This window comes from Balaenoptera musculus, chromosome X, assembly GCF_009873245.2.
Source record: "Balaenoptera musculus isolate JJ_BM4_2016_0621 chromosome X, mBalMus1.pri.v3, whole genome shotgun sequence".
NCBI classification, from domain to species: Eukaryota; Metazoa; Chordata; class Mammalia; order Artiodactyla; family Balaenopteridae; genus Balaenoptera; species Balaenoptera musculus.
The window spans coordinates 57,371,235-57,396,184 of record NC_045806.1 but is presented as its reverse complement, the minus strand read 5'-3'; the positions used below and the strand labels follow the sequence as shown (position 1 = coordinate 57,396,184).

Genomic DNA, 24,950 nt, shown 5'->3' with positions numbered 1-24,950 from the left:
ATATTCACTACTTTGTTGTATTTTTTATCTTTTTTTTTTTTTTTTTTTTTTGGCCGCGCGGCTTGCACGATTTTAGTTCCCCAGTTCCCTCACCAGGGATGGAACCCGTGCCCCCTGCAGTGGAAGCGCGGAGCCCTAACCACTGGACCACCAGGGAATTCCCTGTTGTATTTTTTTAGATTTCACATATAAGTGATATCATACTTTTCTTGACTCTTGATATTCTTTCTATGATGGTATTGCCTTTTAGAGAAAAGATAGAGTGCTGTAATAAAAGTAACAAATAACAATAAATAAAAAATAATAAAATTAGCACATAACAAATAAAAGTAACAATAACACAATGCTATTGAATCACAATGGAAAGACAAATTAATTCTGATTGGGGAGAGGAAGACATATTGGAGGAGGTAACATTTGCGCTAACCCTGAGGAATTTAAAACCACGGAAAATTAGGGTGGGTTAGAACATAAGCACAGTGCCTGGCACATATTAAGGGCTCAATAAATGTTTACTAAATAAACTATTTATGTAAATAGTGTCTCTAATCAGCTCTGCGTTTGGGGGAAGATACATCTGGCAACAGAATGAAGAATGGATTAGAGAGCAGGGGGCCTCTGGAAAGGGAGGCCAGGTAGTGGGTTCTAGTACTAATCGTGACTAGAGGGAATGAAAGGCTGATTTAGCACCGTGGCTCTGGTCATGGAAAGGAGGACACGACTGGGAGAAACACAACAGAAGTAGAGCTGATAGGATTCTCAGGGTGAGAGAGACGGAGGAATCGAAGATGATTTGGAGGTTTGAAGTCTGGGTGACTGAGAGGGTGATGATACCATTAACTGAGATACGGAACACAGGAAGAGAAGCAGATTCAGGGGAAGATGAAGAGTTTGAAGCCAGTATTGTTGTTCCTTCATTTCCAGAATCTACTTCTAAGTCAGGCCTCCTCACCAGTCACAATGGGGACCCAGCTCTCGCAACAGCTAAGGGTGGCTATTCTGGTTTGGATAAGGTCAGAGGAAAGATAGCTATAGATGCGCCCATGGGAGCCAAGACTGCAATTTCCATCCAGCCAAGACAGTAGAGCTTTGATAGCAGTTTCAGGGTGACTGAGCCAAGGAAGGAGCATAGCATAGGATGGAGGGAGGTTCAGACCCTCCACTATATGGGATAAAATAATTTAGATGAGAAGGTGGCCGGGAGCGGTGGTGGTGATGAACAGATCCTTCCCAGGATCTAGGTAGTCTGAGGTTTCTTGGGTCTGTGACAATATTGGATACCCAGCTTTAGTCTCTACTTAACACCACATTACAGTGGTGGTGTTACTTCTACAGATTAGATTAACACCTAATCTCCCAGAGGATTTAGCCTGTGTCATAGCACACATTCACCACACCCTCCGTAAAGCCCTGGCTTCTAAGGTTCTTTCCACCGGAAGTTATGACAGAAGGAAATGTGTGGGTGGGGAGGGGTAGTGGGTAAGGGGCCCAGGTTCCTGACACAGTCTACACCCAGGGAACGAAGAGTAAGCGCCATGTTGAAGCCGCCATTGCCACTCAGATCCCTCTTATTCCTGCAGCTGCCTCTGCTGGGGGTGGGGCTGAACCCAAGTGTCCTCACGCCCAATGGGAATGAAGACATCACAGCTGGTGGGAAACCTGGGACTGGAGGAGGTTGGTGAGAAGGGAAGCTGTGGGAAGGGGTCCTACTGAATTCTGGAACCTGCCACTGGACATTGGAAGGATGCAGGCAGAGTTTTAAGAGTACCACGGGGAGGGCAAGGGGAAGGGTTCCCTGCCTCACGCTGCTTCTTCTGACCATCGTGTCTTCTCTTCCCCTCCCCCACTTCATTTTCTCCCCAACCTAGACTTCTTCCTGACCTCTACACCCCCTGGGACCCTCAATGTTTCCACTCTGCCCCTCCCAAAGGTTCAGTGTTTTGTGTTCAATGTCGAGTACATGAATTGCACCTGGAACAGCAGCTTTGAGCCCCAGCCCACCAACCTGACTCTGCATTATGGGTAAGAGAAGGGGAGAGGGGATCGTACGGGGGAGGAAGAGGAGGTGGGCTAGATGTGAGAGACTGCGTGGGGACCAAGAGAGTATCCCAGGCTCCCCACTATTTTCTCATGGGGTAAGTCATAAGTCAGTTCAGAGGAGCTGAGGCTGGGCTGTGGAAATCTGGAGTACCCAAGTTTACCTCACTGTTCTTCTTCCTTGAAATCTTTCTCTAGGTACAAGAACTTTAATGATGATGATAAACTCCAGGAGTGTGGCCACTATCTGTTCTCTGAAGGGATCACTTCTGGCTGTTGGTTTGGAAAAAAGGAGATCCATCTCTACCAAACATTTGTTGTCCAGCTCCAGGACCCATGGGAACACAGGAGGCAGCCCGAACAGTTGCTAAAACTGCAGGATCTGGGTAATTTGGAAAGGAGGATCAAAGGATATTGTGGGGTATTGGAGTATATAAACTAGTGTTCTTTCACCATAAGGGTACTTGGGCAGAAAAGAGGCGAGGAATAGAATGGGGAAGGGAGGAGGGCTCAGGCGCACTACCTTCAGGATCCTGACTTGTCTAGGCCAGGGGAATGACCACACACGCACACCTATCTCCAGTGATCCCCTGGGCTCCGGAGAATCTGACACTTCGCAACCTGAGTGAATTCCAGCTAGAACTGAGCTGGAGCAACAGACACTTGGAACATTGTTTGGAGCACCTGGTGCAGTACCGGAGTGACCGGGACCACAGCTGGACTGTGAGTGAGTGGGGATAGCAGCTCAGGCTGAGCAAGTGGGGATGAAGGATTCAATCAGCCAATAGGAAGGCCTGAGCCCCAGCTCCCCTTCTGTGCCTCCCAGTTCCCCTGCCCACCTTCCACCCTCCTCTGACTCCTTTCCCTCTCATCACCAGTGAGTTTTCCTCAAGGTTTCCCTACCCATGCTCTTCCCAAAACCAGAAAGGCAAGTAAACAAAAGCAAGCCTTTAAGGAGGCGTTAAATTCTAGGCAGTGAAGGGAGCAGTGTGGCTTGAGTAGTCAAGAGAGGAGGGAGAAACTGGGAAGAACCAGAAGATGACCTGGAGGGTGGGGGTGGGGGGCAGCAGTTTCCGTTCTCCCTTCTTTTATAGACACCCATCTTTCCCTCACCCTCTTTCTCCTCAAGGAACAAGCCGTGGACCACAGACATAGCTTCTCTCTGCCTAGCGTGGATGCACAGAAATTCTACACGTTCCGTGTTCGAAGCCGCTATAACCCACTCTGTGGAAGCGCTCAGCATTGGAGTGACTGGAGCTGCCCCGTCCACTGGGGCAGCAATACTTCAAAGGGTAAAATGGGCCTAATGCATCACCCCGACCCATGAGCCCAGGAACATTTCTAGCACCACTGTCTTTTGCCCTACCTCCCTACCCCTAAGCCCCCAAACTTGGTGGCTCATCTCCCCTCACTGTTCAACTCCAACCCCCAGGAAGCAGGATTTTTCTGTGTAGGATTGGATCAGTGTGTTGTTACAGTAGGGGGGTGGATTGGGAAGGAGGCTGAGGGGGTCCTCAAAGGGGATACAGAATGTATAAAATTTCCCTGCAGCATTCCCAGAAAGCCTGCATGGTAAAGATGGCTTTGGAATCAGGCAAATCTAGGGTTTAAACCTGCCTCTGCCACTTCCTACCTCTTTGACCTTGGGCACATCACTCACCTCTTTGATTCTGTTTCCTCATCCGTAAAATGGAGATAATAATTGCTCCCCACCCCGCTCAGGAGTTATGAGGATTAACTATACAGATAGCGTTTAGCACAGTGTCTGGCACCAAGTTGGGGCTCTCAATGTTGGCACGTAGTAGGGGCACTACAAATGTTCGGTCTCTTTTCCTTTCCTCTTTTCGATAGAGAATCCTGAGAATCCTGAGACTCCTTCGTTGTTTGCATGGAAAGCTGTGCTGATCCCCCTTGGCTCCATGGCATTTATCGTGAGCCTCATCTGTTTGTACTGCTGGCTGGAACGGTGAGAATTCGGAATCCCAGAAAAATGAGGTGGGGGTGGTTGGGAATAGGGGAAGAGGGTTATTACCGGGTCTCCAGGAGTAGAGGGCGGGACAGTAAGGAATGAGGGATCACCCAAGTGGGCATGGTGATGGAAGGAAGATGCAGGCACAGACAACACAGAATCACTACATTCCATGTGGGAGAACTGGGAGAAGGGTAATCCAAGAGCGTAACCGATGTACTCCTGCTCCCTCTTTCTCCACACTCAGGACGATGCCCCGAATTCCTACCCTCAAGAACCTAGAGGATCTGGTTACTGAATACCATGGGAACTTTTCGGTGAGAACATTGTCATAGGCAGACTGCAGTCTGTCAATGGCCAACTGCCTGCCAGCTAGACAGACAGGGCATGGGGGGCAGAGGGGAGGGGAGGGGGGCCTGCACTAACAGGATGTGGCCGACCAGTTGGGGGATGGGCTAGACGCAGAGAGACACCCAGAAGAACTGATCCTAGATTGGTTGAGGCAGATGGAAACAGTGGTATTGAGGGCCCAGGAGTGGGTGTGTCCCTTCTGTAATCACAGTGGTTGCAGATCTTGGGAGAGTTCCCCTGGCACAGAGCCTGGGTCTTTTACTTCCTGCTCCTAATTGAGCCCTGACCTGGAGATATCTGTCTTTAGGCCTGGAGTGGTGTGTCTAAGGGACTGGCGGAAAGTCTGCAGCCAGACTACAGTGAACGGCTCTGCCACGTCAGTGAGATCCCTCCAAAAGGAGGGGAAGGGCCTGGGGGCTCCCCCTGCAGCCAGCATAGCCCCTACTGGGCTCCTCCATGTTACACCCTGAAACCTGAGCCCTGACACCCTGACAGAACCCCAGGGCCCTGTAGCCCTAAATTGTACTAACTTGCCCTCGTCCAACCAACCTGGGTCCAGTGCTCACCTCGCCCCCCTGTGGCTGATTTTGAATTTTGTGCCCCCTATAACTGCCTTCTCATTCAATATCTCCTACTTGAGAATTGCCCCTTTGCCCTGTCCATGTTTCTCATCTCCCCCAGCCCAGCCCTTCCTCCTCACAGCATTGCTTCTGCTGTCCCTCCCTCCCTCCCTCCCCCTTTCCATCTACCCTTCAACTGTTCCAAAAACGAATGAGAAATAAAAGTTCTGTTGATAATCATCAAGGAAGTCTGCTGTTGCGGAGGGGGAGGGAGCAAGGGAAACGTGGGGTGCAATGCGGGTGGGAGGCATGGTGCCGAGGGGAGGAAAGGGGCGCGGTGGACTCATGCCGCGGAGGCAGCGGCACTACAGACTCACTGGAAAAGAGTGCTGTTCCAGAAACGGACTTTTCTCTAGGTGCCCTACACTCCTTCTAGGGGCCAGTTTAGAGTTAGATTTACCATGCTGCCCCCATTTTCTTTTGTTGTTGTTGTTGCCCCCATTTTAACAAATCTTTTATAGGCCCCACCCAGGTTCTTCTCCCCTTAGCCTTACCTCACCTTCTGTCACACATACCACTTCTGACCTCATAATCCCTCAGCTGCAGCCTCAGGCCCCACCCCTAGGGATGCTGCTTATCCACAACTGCCCATAGCTCTCTCCTGTTTGCCCAGTCTGGACCTCCTCAGCCAATTTAATCCATCTTCCTCTCCAGTCCCCTGACCTTAAGGGCCCACTTGGCCCCCCAAGGCCTCTAGAACACCCTCCTTCTGCCATGACTTATTAAGACTCTCTGAAGAGTGAGAAGATCTTCAGAGCATGTTCATCTTTATCAAACATGGAGGTGAGGGGTATCACAGAGCTGGAGTCTATGTGTAGGGTTGGGGATGTTGGAGGGCAGTGGAGATCACAGAGATGGTATAACTGAGGAAGGACCACATGCCCCGTGCCATCTCTTCTCAGATAATCAGCAGTTTCTGGCCAATACTAATTGTTCTGTCCTCCTGTTGCTGCATTACGTCCGTCATGAAGTGGGGTTGCCTGATACAGGTGAGGAGTGTGGGGAGGGGACTCATGGCCAAGGGTCAGAAGTAGCAGGGTCATCTCTAGCCCTCAGGTCCTCCTGCTGGCAAGAAGAGAGCTCCTTGAATCCCGACAGCTTCCTCCAACACGTTCTGAATAGGATCACTGGCCTCTTTTGCTCCCTCTCTCCCTCCTTAGCTGCCCCAATTACCCTTTGGTCTCCCTCCAGACACCATCGATTTGTGTGATGCAATGGGGACAATGCAGTTGTTTTTCCTGATGAAGACCCTTGGAGACTATGCCAACAAATTCCTTACAGCTCGAAACACCTACTACGTTTGTAGGGTGGAGCATAAGGCACCAGGTAGCGGCTTGGGAGCATTCCCCAGAGATAGAGCAAGGCCCCAAAGATGGACCGTGAACCTGGTCCTTCAAATAGGGCCCCCTCAACCAGATCCAAATTGACCGTCTCTAGTCAGCCTAAGAAAGGGCACTGCCTCTATGACATTGGTTAGGTTAGCACATTCTATGCACCGCTCCCCACCTCCCCTGACCTGACCTAGGGATGGACCAGAGGGGAGAAAATAAGGTACATCAGCTCAAGGTAGTGGTGAGTGTTAGGGTCCTGAAATCTTGGGCTTTGGAAGGGTGGAGGCTGGGTGACGGGGGCTGGGGATTGTGCACTGCCGTGTTCACAGGAACTGGACTTAAGAATGCCTACAGAGCTTTTGTGCCCCTCCTTAAGGACCCAGAACCCAAGATAATTGGTAAGGAGCATGATGGAGGAAGGAGGAACATGGAGGGTACTGTATAATGGTGGGTGATGGAGAATATAGGGTGGGGCTGGTGTAGTCCATCAGGTAGGATCACAAGATCCGAGGAAAAGGGGAATAGGGTCTAGGGCCACTTCAGAAGGGATGTTTAGCTCAAACCAGGTGCAGTGTGCGTGTGTCACTCATCCCTCCTCGCTGTTTCTCAGCCATCTCCTCAGTACATCTCCCTATCCCCACCATATCATCCCCATCTTTCCCTTCACCTTTTGCTCTTGGAGTCTTGGTGTCCCGATTGCCACTGAAAAGAGCAAAGCTTAGGCACCTTCAGGTCACTCCTCAGCCTAGCTTTAGGCCCGGTTACTCCAAGTGATCATTTGAATGATGGGAGGGACAGGATGGGAAGGGAAGGTCTCCAGTCCTCAGAGGTGAGGGCACCTTTTCCTGATTCCTAGATGCCTTGCGTACACAACGTGACCTCCTGCTGAGGGGTCAAATTGAACAGTTTGGAAGCCAAGAAGCCAAGAGAGTCGCTCCAATTGAATCATCAGTGAAACTCCCAGTAAGACTTCCCAAACATGGTCTGTCCCAGCAACCTCCTTTCCCCACCAAGTCTACCGAAGGCTCCTCCACCCTGGCCCTCTGGGATGAATTTCCTTTCCAAATCCAACATCCATGCCCAAGACCTGCCTCTCACCTCTTTTGTCCTGCCTTCGGCCCTAGTTTGTAGAAAGCTTCCCTGCAGGGGCCTCTTTCTCTACTTACCGACCCTTTCCTTTTCCAGTCCAAATTATCAAGATGCTCAGATGAAGTGGGGACCACTCGCAGTGGTCCACTCTTTAAGACCAGAGGGAACATTATCCGTAGTAGGGATAAACATCGCTAACAAAATAAAGTGACCAAGTGAGAGCAGCAATATTAGGTATGAAATTACTGGCATTTAATGTGAGGTTCCTTTTTTCAAGAAAGACTTCTTCTCCCAATATCTGCACCAAGGCTTAAGTCTGCGCCAGGCATTGTGGAGGCTCTCAGGGTGGGTAGGGGCAGCAGGAGCCGGCGGGGGCAAGCACATGGGTGGGTGTGAGGAAAGACAGCGAAGTCTAGCACAATGAGCCTTTGAGGGACAGAGTGGGGGGTGGGGTCTTCTGCAACCAGACAACCTCCCCCTGGGAGGCCTATCACAGCCTGCCTACTCCTGCTGGGGGTTAGGTGACGGATGGGGATGGGCATCTTCCCCCCCCCCCCCCCCCCCCCCGCCACACTCCACCAAGTCCCCGTCTGAAATTCCCCCACCCCCCACCAGTCTGCCTCTGGGCAGTCCCTACCTCCCCCTCCGCTATCCGCGTGGAACAGCGAGGCAGCAGAAACCAGAGCTGGTTATAGGCATTTATTGAATTTATTCATTTATTGATTTGACACACTTCCCCACTCCAATCTAGCACATGATACAATCTGGGTAGGCCAGGCGCTGACACAGGAAATGATGGGAACCCACAGCAGGGGCGGGGGAGGGGACAATGCAAAGGGGACTGGGGGAGGGGCTGCTTTGGGGGCTAGGGTGGAGAAGGAGCCCCAGATGGCCTTTCCTAGCAGGTGCTAGTAAACCTGATCCACATTCCCCTCCATCCCTGCTCATTTCCCAGACCCTCAGCCAAGCTCCCCAGCTCCCCTTTCCCTGTTCCGCCCCTCCCCCTGCCTGCTACTGCACACACTTCCACATAACCCCTGCAGTCAGGCAAGGGGAAGAAGGGCAGGGACAGCTGTCTGGGGCCTTGAACAGGGAGGTCTCTGTGCCTAACTTTACCACCCTAAATCCTTCCCTCCTTCTCCTCACCCCCCTCCCACCCCCTTCCCAGGCCACAAACTCATTCCTGGCCCTCAACGCACTCTCCCACCATAGCACGAACCCACAGGGGGTCACACGAGAGTGTGACTGTGCCCCAACACCACACACTCCCAGGCACAAGGTGACAGAGTGAGGGGACCTGGCTTAGGGAAACTCCAAGCTAGTTCTGTGCAGGCCGTGTTTTACACCTGGTCCTCACAGGAGCTCTTCCCCTTGCCCCCTGCTCTCTGCTGACCTGGGGTTCTCTCCCCTACTTCCCCCATGTTTCCCGGAGTAATGTCTGTAGTGTTTGCATCAGGTCACTATGAGAAAGCCTTCAGAAAGAAAAAAGCATTCTCCCCATCACTAGCACCTTGCCACTGTTAAAAATCTCTATATTTGTGTTTATATTTCTTTAAAAGTTTATAAAAAGCCTTTCTGTTATCTGTAGCCTTCCAAGGGTGATTTGGCCTGGTGAGCCACTCCAGGCTTCAGACCTTGGCCCTTCCAGCTCCCCATTACCACCCCCCGCAATCCCACATCACTGGCCCAAGGGGCCACTGCATAAAAATCCCAGGCTCAACCCAGCCTGGACCAGCTCAGATAAGACTCTACAAAATATCCTGCTCCCAAAGGCAGGGGTAAGGCCACTGGTGACTTCACATTTCCAACAGTACTGCCCGCCCCTGCTACAAAACCTATGGGGTGGGGATGGGGGGGGCCCGAGGATGGCTCCTGAGAGGGGGGCCTTACCCCCTAATTGGCACAGTGAGAATAAACCCTCTCCCTTTCCCCCTCCCCTTTCCCTCCCCACCCCCAGCTTTATAATTTCCTCAACACCCAGGTGAGCAGACCCTACCCTAGGTCTAAAGCAGGGTCCCAAATTCCCAGGGAGGGGTCAAGGGTAAAGAGTGGATATGGGCACGCCTGGCTCCGTCTCTGAAGCAGGGAATAAAGCTGCCAGCCAATGGCTCAGGGATCTGTGGGAAGAGAAAACGGAGGACAACGTAAGAGGCTCATCTGGGGCATGACAACTTTCCACCATCAAGATCCACATCAAGGAAAACAGAGACGGCCCCTTCCCCACCTCTCCCATCCTACCTTGTAGGGGTGAACACTGCTGAGGGGCCTGGAGGTCCCATGTGGAAACTATGCCACTCTAACATGACATCCTCCCTCCAGTTCCCCGGCACCTCCAGCTACCCCTTGTTCTACCTCTCCTTTGCTCAATCACAGGACTAGCTGGACACCTAGGAGGAGGTATGGGTTGTGAGATGCTACCATGATTCGGAGGTGCCGTACCTGGCTCAAAGTTGAAGTCCAGTCCTTCGCCCCCATCCATGAGGTCACTGATGATGTTATCCATGTCACACTCCAGATTCTCCATGTACATATCAAGATCGAGATCCTGAGGCATTCGGTCTTGGCTTGGAGCTTCAGTAGGAGGTGTGAGCACAGGAGCCCCCAGGGGCTTGGGGACGGGAGCACCCGCCATGACTGGAGGCGGTGCTGGTGCTATCATCGGAAGGGTGGGAACCAGACCGCTGGGGCCTGGAGCCTCTAGGGGCTTAGGACACAGGCCACCCCCTGTGCCTAGCTTACTGGAGGAAGGTATCCCCCCCAGCAACAGAAGTGTCGGAGCCTGGGACAGAATGGGATCTACCTGGGTCATGAGGACATCAGCAGGAGGTGGTGGCGTATCAGAGGTGAGCAGGGCCTCCAGGGACTGGGAGCTTGAGAAGCACCCTTCTCCCGCTGACAGGGGCCCCTCTGCTGGGCTGAAGAGGGAGGTGCTGTAGGTGTGTAAAGGGCCTGAAACCCCAGGATGCTGCAAAGAGAAGCCAGAGAGGCTGCTCCGAGACAGCAGGGAATGGGGAGATGTGAGATTAAGCCCATCTAACAGCTCCAGATCTTCTTTTAGGGTGGAAGGGACACCCCCAGCATAGCTGCTGGCCGAGGCTGGCATTTCCTCTTCCGCCAGCACCTCAGGCTCTGGCCTCCGGGGAGAGGGCCGGGTGCTGACAGTGCTAGCATTCGAACTGCTTCGTGGACGGAAGGTGCTCCACACGTCAGCTTCCTCGCGGTTTCGAGAGCAAGGGCTGCCTGACCACTTGGCAAAGTGGCCAACAGGGCTCCTCGGAGTGGCACCTTCGGGCGGAGCTGGCAGCACAGCTGGTTTCTTCTTGGGGGCCTTGCTGCGGCCCCGGAGCAGCTTGCTGCTGCTATCCATGGAGGCTGCCCGGCGGCGGGGCGCCTTGCCACTCTTGCCTCCCTCTGGATTCAGCATCCACCAAGAGCTCTTGCCGGTAGCCTCGTTGTGAACCTTGATGAACTTGCTGTGCAGGGACAGGTTGTGGCGGATCGAGTTCTGGAGGGGGCAGAGGCAACAGGAAAGGGAGGTCAGTGGCCGGCAGTGCAGTCTAAAAGGACGCTGGGATGCAGCGGGGGCATTCCTGGAGACGCAAAGCTAGTCAAATCCAGGGGGGAAAAGAGGCAAAGGTATGGGTGGGGGGTGGTGGCAGGGGATGAGACCACACACAGTTCCCACCCGAGCAATGAGCTACTCAGAGGGCACTGTGCCCCCCTCCCCGCCGCCCCCACCCCCCCGCCAAGAGCTCACAGCACTCTACCCCTCCCAAGTCTCTGGTGGCTGTCTGGGGCTTGTGGGCGTTGGGAAGACGCACTCCTGGTTCAGCAAGAACTAGGCTCAAGTGGGAAAGAGCATTCCACAGCTCCACCCCTTTCCTTGAGTGCAGGCTTGGGTGGAATTTACAGGACAGTGGCGCAACAGCAGCCCAGGACAGACCCACCCTGTCCTGAGCCGGTACTCTGAACTGGCTGAGGGGCTGGAACCTCAGCAAGGCTGGTGCTCCACTCTGCACAGGGCATTTGGGCCCCGGCTCTCTATAGGATTGGCAGATTCCTTTTTTCTGATTTCTCCCAATTCCTGGACACACACCCTCAAGTACATTCAGGCCAGGCTTGTCCCTGTGCCTCAAATACACCAGGCCCATCCCTCCCTCCCTCCTTGTCCCGGGGAGGATCTCCCCTCTCTAAATTCTACTAGCTCGTCAAGATCAAGCTGAAGTCCTCTCTCTTTTCTAAAGTGGTTGCTTGACTTCTGCAGCCAAATTTCTTGTACAGCATTTTTCATCTGTTCCACGCAAATTTCCCCAATCTATATTATGCTGTTTATGGTTTCAAGTAATTCGTCTTATCAAGTGTAAACGCCAGGACATGTTGTCCAGGTGGGCAGCCCCCAGCAGTGCCCCCCTCAGAGTGCCAATCTCCCAGTACGTAATCAATATTTGTTGCCTGATTGGTGGTTGGCCCTCTGGTGACGGATGGTGAATCTCCCCTTGAGGCTCCGTCAGCTCTTGAGTGCCTTGAGTATTAGAAGCTGTGTTCTTCCTTCCTCCCTCGCTGCTGATATTCTGCTAGAGATAAGTTTTTTTCTCCAGGGGCCCAGGGAGCTGAGATTGGCAGCTTCTTGAGCCCCCAGAGCAGCTTATTTCTACTGGCTGCTCCAGGCTAGTTACACCATCATTTTGTGTCCGCCCCACCCCACCCTCCAGGAACCTCCCTTCTCTTTCCTACCTCCTTTTCCCCACTTCTCCTCAGGAATTTGTGCATAGGATCTCCAACCTTAGGGGCATTTGACCTCCCACATGAAGCTCTTTAGTGTTTAGAAACTTGGGAGGAGCCCAGAAGGGCTTGGAGCAACTAGCAGGCTGAGGCTATGGACAGTCAGAAATCACTTCATGTGTTTCAGACTGATGCTCTAGATAAGGAGACCCTTTGCCTGGGGAAAGATGCTTAAGCAGCCTCTTGCTCCAGGGCTCTTTAGAAGTCGTTGTCTCCCTGGGACCCTGTAGTAATGGCATTCCAACTACTCTGGCTGCGTTATGTTTTTGGTTCCTTCAAGGAATCACACTTGTCCATCCAGCCTGGGCTCTTAGTAACTGAGAACCACAGTGACTTTTGGCACTGTGATTTCCCCCTCACCCCCTGCCTTTCCATCCTCTAACTCTGGGTCTACTGAGAAGGCTCATTCCTTTCCCTACTACTCAGTACCCACGAGTGCCAGTTGTTCATCCCCTCTTCTTTAGGCCTTGGAACTAGTACATTGTACAGCCTCCTACCTGGAGAGGTCGGCTCCCTAGAAGCCTACGGTTCTAACCTGTTGGAAGGGGGGCAACTGCTAATTGCTCCCCCAGCCACCTAAATTAAGCCTTCTTGTTCTAGGTGAGTGCCGCCCCCTGGTGGAGTGGTAGTAACCTTGGCACAGCACCAGGGAAGCCAGCTCAGGCTTGAGGTCTCCCCCTTGGAGTGGGGTGGGGGTGGGGAGTGGGAGGTGAGAGCCTTGGAGGCCCCAGATTTGGCCTGATTTGGTTTTGCCATCATTCCATGGCAGCATGGATTAGCAGAAAGAGCATATGATTTATAGTTAGACCTGAGTTCAAGTCCTCATTCTATCGATTTTGGCGAGTTTCCTAACCTTTCTGTACCTTAGTTTCCTAATACGTAAAATGTGGAATCTCAGAATTGCTGTGAAGATAAATGAAATTAAAATTTTTAATTACTTTGTAAACTAAAAAACCCCGTACAAGTGTAAATTCTAAGGAGGGACTACACTACCACGGCATAACTAACAACTCATGGTTATTTCTTCTACCCTGGAAAATGAACCTAAGGGAAAAGAAAAACAGCTGTGTAGGCTGGGTCCAAGGAGGGGAGCTCTGTATGAGCTGAGACTGTGGCGTGGCAGTCTACCCAGAAATAGTGCCAAGGGTCTCAGTCAGCTGTCCTGCTTTCTGTTCTGCCCAACCCCTAGGGATACTGCGGATCCGATCCCTTGATCTCTTATACCTAGGAGAAGACCCTCCTCTGCTCACTCAACCCTCTGTATTTCCTTGCACGTTGATCTCACCACCTATGGGGGCACAAGGCGTCAACAGGAGTTAAAGCTCCCAAATCTTGGGATTAGAGTCCCATATTTCTCAGGACAAGCTTTCAGAGCATCTAGCGAGATCTTTCCTCGCAGTTTCCTCATGGAAGGCCAAGGGAACTCCCAACCTTGTGCTCTGAAGTCAGAGCCCTATCTATTTTTTCCATGAATATTCCTCAACAGTAAATGAAAACTTCCCCCCACAACTTGGATAGCCCCTTACTAAGGAGAGTTTCTTGGCATTATATAGGGTAAACCGAGGCAGCCCCCCCCCCCTTTTTTCTTAGTGCATAAGATCTGCTACCTTACCACATGGATATCACTCTTTTTACCTTTCGCCACTTCAATCCATCTTCTTGGGTAGCAGAGTCCTAGAACAGTACTTCTACCCTGAGGTATTGGGAGGCAAGCAGGGAATCCAAGTGATCCCACAGGAATGGGAGAAAAGGTGTTGGGGTGGGAGGTGGGGGAGGAGGGAAGGCTAGGTTCCTGTGGGGAATCCACACAGTTCCTGCTGTACATAGGATAAAGACTTCTCTGTGGGGATAAGTGTTTGGGGCAGCCCAAGCCAAAGTGCTGGGAGTGTTGAGCAGTGAGCAGAGAATTCAATTTTCTCCAGGGCAAGGACAGTGTCTTATTCATCTGTGATCCTCCAGCATCAAGCACCCAGCGGCATATACTATGTCTTAAGTAAATGTTTGTCTAAATGATGACGGAAGGTGGACCTCTGGGCTAGGGGTGTAAAAGGGGCCCCAGAGTAGAGGTAAGGAGACTGGGGGGGACCAGGAGCAGACGGGTATTGGGACGGAGGTAAGGGGGTCATAGTTACCTTCCATCCTGCTGAGCTGTTGCTGTCACCCTTGTCCTTGAAGTAGGGCACTGTGCGGACCATCCACTCATAGATCTGGGCGAGTGTCAGTCGCTTCTCGGGGGCGCTTTCAATGGCCTGGCTGATGAGTTCTGCATATGACTGATTTCCCCAGGCATTCCGGCGGGAGCCTCCCTTCCGAGGACCTGTTACGGCCCCCAGGATCCCAGGCTGGGGGCCCCCTGCCGGGTCAGGGAGCCGGGAGGGCAACAGGGTCGGCTGGGAGCGCCCCTCCGAGCGCCCCTCCGTGTGTACCTTCTCTCCCAGACCTGACTCCACCTCGGCCGGCTCGGACGGCTCGGGAGCGAGCTCTGGTCGGGGAAGGGGCCAGGTGCAGGAGCGGGGACGGCTCTGGGGTTCGAAGTCGGGATCGAGGTCTACGAGCGCGGCAGCCTCTCTGGCTGAATTCTCATTCACTGGATCCATACGTGGAGTTGGACCTCCGCCGCTCAGCGTTCAGAGGAGCCTGCCACAGTCCCTCGCGATGCCTCCCCCCAGGGGGGAAGCACCGAGGGCCAGGAGGCACATTCCTGCCAGTCCTCAGAAAGTCTCGAACTTCCCCCTCGCCCCTGGACGCTAGCCCCTAAGCTGTCCCTTGCACACAGTTAGTTCTCTGATCGTCTCCTCCACTACAGTCTGCAGCCTTGGAGCTCTTTCCGAGACACCACCTGTAACCTTCGCCTAGCGAAGGCACTTTTTCCCCAACCTCTCACTCAGCTTCCTGCTCTTTTAAACCTGAGGCACCGTATCCCCTCACAAATCGCGCTCCCATCACCGAACGTCTCTTTAGCCGCAGTTCCCTCCCCCTTTTAAGTTGCTGCCCCCCGGACACTCCTCCCGAATTTCCTCCACCCGGATCACTGCCCTCCCCCACGCCCCGCTCCCCCGCGTCACTCGCCCCTCCCCTGACTCCCCCTCCTCCCGCCTCTTCCCTCCCCCCAGCTCTTACTCGGGTCCACGTCCCCGCGGCCCCAGCCTCTCGAATTCCCGCACCAATCCCCCTATCAAACCCCCCCACCCCCCGCCCCCCGGGGTTCCCTTTTGTTTTGCTCCAAGCTGCGGCCCCCGCCTGACGTCTCTGTTTACCACTCGCCGGGGCAGCCATCTGCGCACGCGCCTGGAGAGCGGGCTGGGAAACAGAGTTCTCTAGTCGTGCCAGCCTGGTCGGGCTTGGGGACTACATCTCCCGTCCTACTTCGCGGCCAGGAGCCCGATCTGGGTGGCAGGAGAGCGGCGTGGCAGGATATAGAGAGGGGGAACATTAATTATTAGAGGTCGTGGCGGACTTTTTCTTTTCTTTAAAAATCATTTTCTTCCTCTTCTCCCCTTCCCCCCTCCTCCCCTGTGATTCGGGATCGCCTAGATGAGCGTGTCGAGAGATGTTAGACCGTTCCGTCTTTCCGTCAGAAGAGGGCAAAAGGAAAAAATGCGGTCTCTGCAAGAAGCAGAAAACCGAGAAGCACGAAGCAAAGAACTGACTAGAGAATAGGCTTGTTTTCGTGTTGAGGAGTTGGGCGGAGGGCTTGGGGAACATAAACAAATGGTTAGCTGATGATGGTGTCTCCCCCACCGCTCTCGACTCCCCATACGCAGTTCCCATTGATAGTGCGGTTGCTAACCAGTTTTCTCCACTGGCTCTTCTGGCCTCTCCTCAAATATTGATATTCTCCAGGTTCCCATCTTCGGCGGCTTCACTTCTCATTCAACAGGTTCCAAACAGAACTCATTATCTGTTCCTGCACCCACACCCCTATCCTCTGGATACTCTTATCTCTGAGTTTGGTTAATGGTTGTCCTAATCTACCCAGTCTCCTAAGCTAGATTTACCCTTCATCTTTTCATCTCCCTAAACTCCCACATCCAAATCCCAGTTCAGGATCTTATTTATCACTGGACTAAATTGCAGCATCGTCTTAATCAGACCTCCCACCACGAATCTTTTCCCAACTGCAGTTTATGTTCTGTGCTGTCAACAAAGTAACCTTTCTAAGAAACACTCCTGGTAATAACTAAAATTTATGGAGCACTTATTATGTGCCAGGCGCTGTGCTGACTGCTTTATATAAATTAGCTCCTTTACCCTCAAATCAACCCTGTGAGGTAGGTACCCCTGTCACCCCCATTTTCCAGAGAAAGACACTAATGCTCAGAGATTTAGTGACTTGCCCAAAGTCACACAGCTAGGAGGCAGGAGAACTGGAATATCACCTATATGTGATCATAGCATTTCCCTGCTTAAAACTTCCTTTGATTTTCCCCATTGCCTATGTGATAAAGTTCAAACTCCTTAGCAAGGCATACAGGTCTCTTCAGATTCAGGCACCTTTCCTGCTTCCTCTTTCACTGGGCACATTAAGTTCTGACCAGTTCGAGTTTCGCACTATTTCCTGGAAATGCCATACATACCCTTTTATACCTTTCCCTCCACATCCTGGGATGTCCTCCCTCTCATCATCCCTTCCCCAAGTCTCTTATTCTGGAAAACTCTTACTCAGCCTTCCTGGTCTCCCTCAGGTACAGTTAGTTCTCTGTCTTATGCATTCCCAAGCATTTTGTGCAGGCTTATGTTATATAGCATAAACCATATTATACTGTAATTATTTGCTTATGTGTATGTATGTCTCTTCCACTAAACTGTGAACTCCTTGAAGGCAGAGACAAGTTTTATGTATCTCTGTGAGCCCACATAACAGACATTCAATAAATGTTTGTCGAATGAACGAGGTCAGGAATCGAGTGACCATTGCACTTGTGCATTTGACAACGTTTTAATAAATGTATCATATTTATTTACTGCCTGGCCATGTCCCATTTTTCCTGTTAGATGGCAAGCTCCTAGGGGTAGGGACTGTAATTTAACTTATCTGTATAGTGCCTAGCATTATACCATTGGCAGTGTTGCTTGATACGTGCTCTGTGATGACCAGGCCTTCCTCCCATCACGGTTGTAAAGCCATACCACCCGGAGTTTTTCAGAGGCCGCAGCACATTAGACCTTCAAAGTGATATTAGTCTGCTCATGGTAACATAACCATCTTGGTTCTACATATTCCTGCCTTCTTCTACTCCAACACGCATTTGTCATGTAGAGGGTAAACAGAAGACTGTGTATTCCCACCTGAGGTCCAGCCTAGAGGGACAGGAGATAGTTGCTCACAATGCCTGCGAACATTTCCTGCCTACGCCTCTTCCAGCACAGCCTGGAGTACTCGGAAAGTGCTGCACGAGCGGTGAATTTGGTAGAAGAGGGAGCCTGGTGGGCGCTAGGTCACAAGGAGCTCTCTTCTAACTGAAACAGGTGTGGTGGCAGATCATGAAGAGCTGCTGAGACAGGGAAATGGCAGGGTGGGGCAGGCACCTGTCGTGGCTTGAGTTATATCTCGCGTTGTCTCCCTTTGTGCATTTGTTTGAAAAGGTCCACCTCTCTACCAACTCATGTCCATCACCTTAAATTTCCAATTCAAAGCTCAAAACTTACATGCTCTTGGAAACTTTCCCCAACTAGCCCAACCTGACAGATCACTTAACAACTTTGCATCTCCTGAGCCTCTATGAACTCAGTTTGTATTCTTTCATTTTGTGCTTGGGGTTACATGGCTTTTCGTTTCATGAGGGCATATTGTCTCCCCAGCTAGAGTATAAATTCTTCAGTCAATCCACAAATGCTTATTGAGCCTTTACTGTTAAGATGAGGGTATACCTTGTAACTCCGGACAGATGAAAATGACCATAAACCATAGGACCTCCAGATGCTTTAGGAGGGTGAGCTGAAGGATCGATGGAATGGTAAGAACACCAAGACTTTAAAGCATGCATCCAGAGAGGTCAGAATTATGCACTTTATTCCTGTGGCAGTGTTGGAATATACATTAGTCAAGAGAGAGAGTCAGCAAGGTGGCCTTGGAAAATAGAAGAGACATTGGTCATGAAAGAGGACCAACACAGATGCAAGCTATTGTATATAGGATGGATAAACAACAAGGACCTACTGTATAGCACAGGGAACTATGTTCAATATCCTGTGATAAACCATAATGGAGAAGAATATGAGAAAGAATATATATATGCATAACTGAGTCACTTTGCTGTACCGCAGAAATTAAACACAACATTGTAAGTCAACTATCCTCCAATAAAACTAAAAAAAAATAAGAGGACCAACAGCAGGCCCCCAGAAAACTGCTATAGTTATAAGTTACAAACAGAAATATGGTAGGATATGGGGGGCACAGGCCTTTTTCCCGGTTGCAAGCCCAGAGTTTATGATCTCAACTGGCTGCCCATTCCCACGTGTTTTTTTCCTCTGGAAGGTCAAAGGTGTTTGGCTCTCTTGCCTCTTTCACCACCACCACCCACTCTTCTACCTGGGTGCCACCCCCCAAGCCTGCTGCCGAACCGGCTTTATTCATTTGAGTTGAGATAGACATTTCCCCACTTCTTTCTTACCCTGCCCAGCTTTGAAAACACCCCTCCTCCCATCTAGGGTTTGCATAGGGTTTTTGCTAGTAACTACAGAGAAAGATGAAGGGGTTAACAAAAATAACAATGAGAAAGCTCAAGAAACCTCAGCTTGTCCCTGGTCTTCACTGACGTGTATGGAACATCCATGTTTTTGTAGCCCTCTTCCCTAAATCCTTCTTTATGTGTTTCCGTGAAAGATTTCTTGTTCTTCTCGTAGAAGCCAACAACACCCTCCCAACCCTGTCGTTGTTTTTAAAAATCTTTTTAGTTAATAAACATTTCGTAAGAGCCTACATTTCCAGACACCAGGCTACGTGCTTTTGCATAAAGTACACCCCAGACTAAAGTCCTAAGATTTAGCCCCAAGTAGATTTGAGTTGGCACCACTACTAAGATCGAGGCAGCTTTCAGTCCTTTCCAAACCCTGGAAGTCAGTCTGATGTAGTGAAAAGAGCACTAGGTTGAGTCAGGAGGTCTGAGTCCTTGTCGTTGTTCTGTCACTAACTAGTTGAATAATGATAATAATTACACTACTGTTAATAAGTAACATCTATTGAGTTTTTACTATGTATTAGGCACCGTGTTAAGTGCTTTACACGGATTATCTGGTTTAATCCACATAATAAGCATGTAAATTAAATGCTATTGCTATTTTCATTTCACAGAGGAAAATGAGACTTAGAGAGGGTACAGGGACCTACTTAAGATCCAGAGTTACTAAGTGGTAGAGCAGAGGTGCAAATCCAGGCCATCTGACTCCAGAGCCTACACAAATCAATTCACCTCTTTGGCTTTGTTTTTTTCAGTTGTAAAATGGGACTACTGTATTAGGTGATCTCTAAAGTCTCTCCTAGGTCTAAAATCCTATTTTCTGTGATGTTTCATATGGGTCCAAGACTCCAGATTGCCCTTTTGGCTTTAGACTGCCCTGAGCTTACACTTCACACCCACACAAATTCTGTCCTGGCCCCCTGCAGGAATAAGGTCCACAAAGCTTCATCTCTCAGGTTTCTGGCTCTTTGAACTGACCTTTGAGCTTTCTCATTAACCATTCCTATAGGCCTCTATGGTTTCAACCTTCGAATGGCATGATACTTACTAGGCTTATTACCAGAAGAGCTTCCAATACACAAAAAGATGCTTGTATTTTAAAATTACATGAGAAGAGCTAGATGTGATGCTTTATATGCTATATGCTCATAATTTTGTTTAAAATACATTGAGAAAAAATAGGAAGAAATGCCCAAAAGTGTTAACAGTGGTTATTTTTTCTTTTTACTTTCTTATATTTTTCCAATTTTCTTTGTGTATAACTTTTAAAATGTGGGAAATGCTTTATGTTTTGCTCTTTCTATAAGGGATTTGAGGCACTTTACCAGAAAAAAGAAAACCAGTACAAATGTCATCAGATTATAGAAGTAGAACATCAGAGGCATGTAGAGGAAAAAGCAGCTAATGTGCGATGACTGAACATTAAATTAATCTTCTGGGCCGCCCAGGGGAACGGGGAAAACACAGTAAATTACACAATTCTTATCAGAAAGAAAGACACGTGGCAATTCCTCAAGAGAGATAGAGATTTTCGTCACTAAATTCTTTTTTCCCTCACTTGAAAAGACAGGGCTACAGCAAACAAAATTTTTTGAAAAAAATAAAAGATTTGTAATCCCATCGCCCTCATGCAATTTTCATCTTTGCCTATAGCTTTCCGTCCTTGTCCACAGACACAAATAATTTTGCATGGCTGCAGTTAGACTCTGTGTACCATCCTGTGTTGTTTTTTTTCAATGAACATATCATAAACACGTTTTCATATTTAGTCTTCCAGAATTACAATTTTTAACAGCTACATAATGGTTCATCGCTGACACTAAATTCCATAAGAAATTTCTCATGTGGGATTTACCATAAGGGACAATGTCCTCAGTAACAGTTTTATAATGCACACAGAAGAGATTTTCATATTACTTTCTTGTAACTGCCCTGGCTAAAAGCCAAGGGTATAACATTAAAGCATTTCTGCAGGGGCCGAGCTAATATGGTTCAGGCATGTAACCTTCTGGTGCTCTAACTTGATCTGAGGACACAACTTAAAATGCCACCTAAAGGAGTGGATGGATAGAATGTCCCTTATAATATATTCCATAAATATCTCTTCTCACAACCAGGCTTTCGACAGGACCTCAGAGGCTGACTACATTTATTCTCCGATGAAGCCCAGAAGAGTTGGTATGCTCTGTTGTTGACTGAGGCAGGATCCGTATGTTTTGGAAGCCAGATGAACAGGTGGTTGGGTGACAGGGTTAACGTTCTGGCTTGAAAGTTGAGAAGCTTGACCAGTGTTGTTGCCTGCGTGGAAGCTGACCTCGCATCCCCATGGAGGTAGGGTGCAGGTGAAGCCAGATTTTTCTTAGGAAACAGAGGAGGGTTTTTTTTTTTTTACCCCCTTGGCCGTGCCGCACGGCATGTGGGATCTTAGTTCCCCGACCAGGGATCAAACCCGAACCCCCTGCACTGGAAGTGCGGAGTCGTAACCACTGGACCGCCAGGGAAGTCCCCAGAGGAGGCATTTTTGATCTGAACAATTTTCAAAGCCCATAACCAGTCAGGTGTCCTGGGCATAAGAAGGGAATTCTCGTAAATATTCCGATGGACCCTCTGTTTTTAGGAACTGTAGGGTCCCAGTGTGTCTGCCAGTATGAATTCGCTGCAGAATGGGGTTTTATATTGACCAATTGAATCTTGGAGACTGTCACCAAGGACAATTGAAATTTTTTACATAAATGAGGTTGAGCTGTTATTTCTGGCACTAATTGCATACCAGAGCCCATTGCCTCTTCAGAACTACATCTAATGTGTGATAATACTATGTCAGCAGCATAAAGGTGGATTCATTTTTTATTTAAGAATTTTTATTGTATTAACATTACAGCCATAAAACAAAAAAACTTTTTTTTTTAAATTAATTAATTTATTTATTTTATGGCTGTGTTGGGTCTTCGTTGCTGCACGCGGGCTTTCTCTAGTTGTGGCGAGCGGGGGCTACTCTTCGTTGTAGTGCGTGGGCTTCTCATTGTCGTGGCTTCTCTTGTTGCGGAGCACGGGCTCTAGGCGCGCGGGCTTCAGTAGTTGTGGCACGCGGGCTCAGTAGTTGCGGCTCGTGGGCTCTAGAGCACAGGCTCAGTAGTCGTGGCACACGGGTTTAGTTGCTCCGCGGCATGTGGAATCTTCCCGGATTAGGGCTCGAACCCGTGTCCCCTGCATTGGCAGGCGGACTCTCAACCACTGCGCCACCAGGGAAGTCCCAAAAAAAACTTTTTAAAAATAGAGAAATAGAATAAAATAATTACCCACAAACCCACCATCTTAACACAACTATCGTTAGGATTTTGTATACTTCCCTTATTTTTTTCACCACCATATTTTTACATATATATATTCACGTTATGCATATAAATTTGTGTCCTGTTTTAATAATTGTAGTTACACAAGTAATACATGAATAGATTTTTCTTTAAAATTTTAGAACATTACAGAAAAATCTAAAAATCCCTTTAAAAAAAAAATCCCTTTGGTCCCTTATCCCATTCACCTTTCCTCCCTCCTTGAAGTTAGCACTGTCGTTAGTTTGATATGTACTCTTCCAGACCTTTTAAAAAAATACTCTTACATAGGAAAAGTGTAGTATTGTTTTGTGTGCAATAAATGATTACATTCAGCAACTGACTTTTTTTCACACAAAAATGTTTTTGAGATCTATCCTTATTGATACCTCTAGCTCATTCCCTGTAACTGCTGTATTGTATTCCATTTAACGAATATGTCACATTTTATTTAGCCATTCCCCAAGGGAGAATTCTTATCTGTGTGTGTGTGTGTGTGTGCGTGTGTGTGGCAAGAGGGTTACTAGGTCTGCTAAACTGCCTTAGTTTCCCTGGTGTCACTCTGAGCACATTGATGCAAAGAGACAACCTGAAGTAAGAAAAAAAATGTCACTTTAGGAACCCTCCTACACTGTTGCTGGAAATGTAAACTGGTACAGCCACTATGGAGAACAGCATGGAGGTTCCTTTAAAAACTGCAAATAGAGCTACCATATGATCCAGCAATCCCAATCCTGGGCATATACCCAGAGAAAACCATAATTCGAAAAGATACATGCACCCCAATGTTCATTGCAGCACTATTTACAATAGCCAGGACATGGAAGCAACCTAAATGTCCATCAACAGAGGAATGGATAAAGAAGATGTGGTACATATGTACAATGGAATATTACTCAGCCATAAAAAAGAATGAAATAATGCCATTTGCAGCAACATGGATGGACCTAGAGATTGTCATACTGAGTGAAGTAAATCAGACCGAGAAAGACAAATATATGATATCACTTATGTGTGAAATCTAAAAAAAAGGCTACAAATGAATTTATCTACAAAACAGAAATAGAGTTGCAGATGTAGAAAATAAACTTATGGTTACCAGGGGGTAAGGGGGGAAGGATAAATTGGAAGATTGGAACTGACACATATACACTATTATATATAAAATAGATAACTAATAAGGACCTACTGTACAGCACAGGGAACTCTACTCAGTACTCTGTAATGGCCTATATGGGAAAAGAATCTAAAAAAGAGTGGATATATTATGTGTATAACAGATTCACTTTGCTGTACACCTGAAACTAGCACAACATTGTAAATCAACTATACCCCAATAAAAATTTTTTTAAAAAGTCACTTTACATGCAGATGCAGAGATGCCTGGTCCTCAGATCACCATCCTGCGAGTCTAGATTCACAGTGCTGTCCAATAGAAACTTCTATGATGATGGAAATATTCTATATCTGCTCTGTTCAATAGAGTAGCCATTAGCCACATGTGCTTATTCAGCATTTGAAATGTGGCCAGGCAACTGAGGAACTGAAGTTTTAATTTAATTTAAATTTGGTCACATGTGGCTAGTGGCTACTGTATTGGATGGTGCAAGACTCTAGCGTATGGTAATGGAAGCCACAGTTTTTTACCTTACAAATTATATCATCAGGAGCTCTAAGACAATTGCATCCACCCTCTAAAGGTCAATGAATGATGCTAAGATCTTGTGTTGGTCCCTTTACATGTCCTACTTTCAAGTCTCCTTGTTCCTGATTTCCAGGTGGGTTAAAAGATGGATTATCATACAGAAAAGACAAGGTTGCTAGAAATCCTTTCTGGGAAATGACTATACTCAAACCAAACCATGTAGAAATTAATTTCTAATTCCAACACTCTCGCATGACATTTAATAATTGAACCCCCCCCCCATCAACCATCCCACTAGCCCAGTGAAAGTTTCAAGGATGACGGAAGTAATATACAAAGTCAACAGAATAATATGAATATCTTACAAAAACAATCTTGGCTATGAGCTGTCGAGTTGTTTGTCATAAATGGGTTTAGACCCGGAGAGAACTAATCTACTTTCTTGTTTTCCATAAATGCCTCTGGGACTTCCCGAATCCCCATCCAGATCTCCTTTATCACCCAGAATGTTCCCGACTGTCCCACATAGTCTGCTAAATCTATAGCTCACGTAGATAGGCACGTGGTTATGCAATTTGCTCCCAGAGTAGGCTCCAGAATGTCCAGACCTAGTGTCCAGTTGATCTTCCCTGGCAACATCAGGCAGATATGACAGCACATGTGGGCTGAAGAAATACATAGTGTGCCCCTGGGGAATAGTGAGGCACGAGGCACAAACACACATACACTTAATACAGATAATAATAAAATAACATGAAAAATATGCTAGCTATGCCTGTAATAAAAATCCATGACCAGCTCCTCTTTTTCATGCGGGTGCCAATGTATGAAAGTATGTATATACATATACCTATCCTCTTGTCTTTCCCTCCCCCCTCCCGTTTCCTGTTCTTTTATGTTTACTTTCTCTGATCTCTTTGCTTAGTCTCTTTCTCCTTCTGCCTCTGGCAGTTTCCACTGCTGATCCCCTTTCTTCTTTTCCTGAGGCCAGTCTTATAGCACCCTTCAACAAGGTCATGCACTTAGTTAATCTATGAGTGGTATCAGGCCATTGAGGTACAAGTTAAAGAGAAAGGAGACGTAAACACAGTCCTGTTTTACTTGTGATTGT

General features: G+C 48.7%; 3 protein-coding genes across 3 annotated transcripts; 2 read left to right on the top strand and 1 right to left on the bottom strand.

Annotated features, from left to right (window-relative positions):
- The first annotated feature begins 1,504 nt into the window (after positions 1-1,504).
- IL2RG (interleukin 2 receptor subunit gamma) lies at positions 1,505-5,157 on the top strand. The gene is made up of 8 exons (XM_036840172.1): positions 1,505-1,674; positions 1,869-2,022; positions 2,236-2,423; positions 2,621-2,760; positions 3,167-3,329; positions 3,889-4,003; positions 4,254-4,323; positions 4,665-5,157. Exons 1-8 carry the CDS (start codon positions 1,536-1,538, stop codon positions 4,839-4,841), a joined length of 1,146 nt encoding a protein of 381 aa, XP_036696067.1. The 5' UTR covers positions 1,505-1,535; the 3' UTR covers positions 4,842-5,157.
- Positions 5,158-5,553: 396 nt separating this feature from the next.
- On the top strand, positions 5,554-7,625 carry CXHXorf65 (chromosome X CXorf65 homolog). Its single transcript, XM_036841073.1, has 6 exons — positions 5,554-5,760; positions 5,880-5,966; positions 6,169-6,303; positions 6,638-6,706; positions 7,165-7,271; positions 7,494-7,625. Exons 1-6 carry the CDS (start codon positions 5,736-5,738, stop codon positions 7,593-7,595), a joined length of 525 nt encoding a protein of 174 aa, XP_036696968.1. The 5' UTR covers positions 5,554-5,735; the 3' UTR covers positions 7,596-7,625.
- A 456-nt stretch (positions 7,626-8,081) lies between these two features.
- Positions 8,082-15,269, bottom strand: FOXO4 (forkhead box O4). Its single transcript, XM_036840622.1, has 3 exons — positions 14,312-15,269; positions 9,837-10,902; positions 8,082-9,514 (listed from the first exon to the last, which is right to left on the bottom strand). The coding sequence occupies exons 1-3, from the start codon at positions 14,774-14,776 to the stop codon at positions 9,507-9,509; spliced, it is 1,539 nt and encodes a 512-aa protein (XP_036696517.1). The 5' UTR covers positions 14,777-15,269; the 3' UTR covers positions 8,082-9,506.
- Between the last annotated feature and the right edge of the window lie 9,681 nt (positions 15,270-24,950).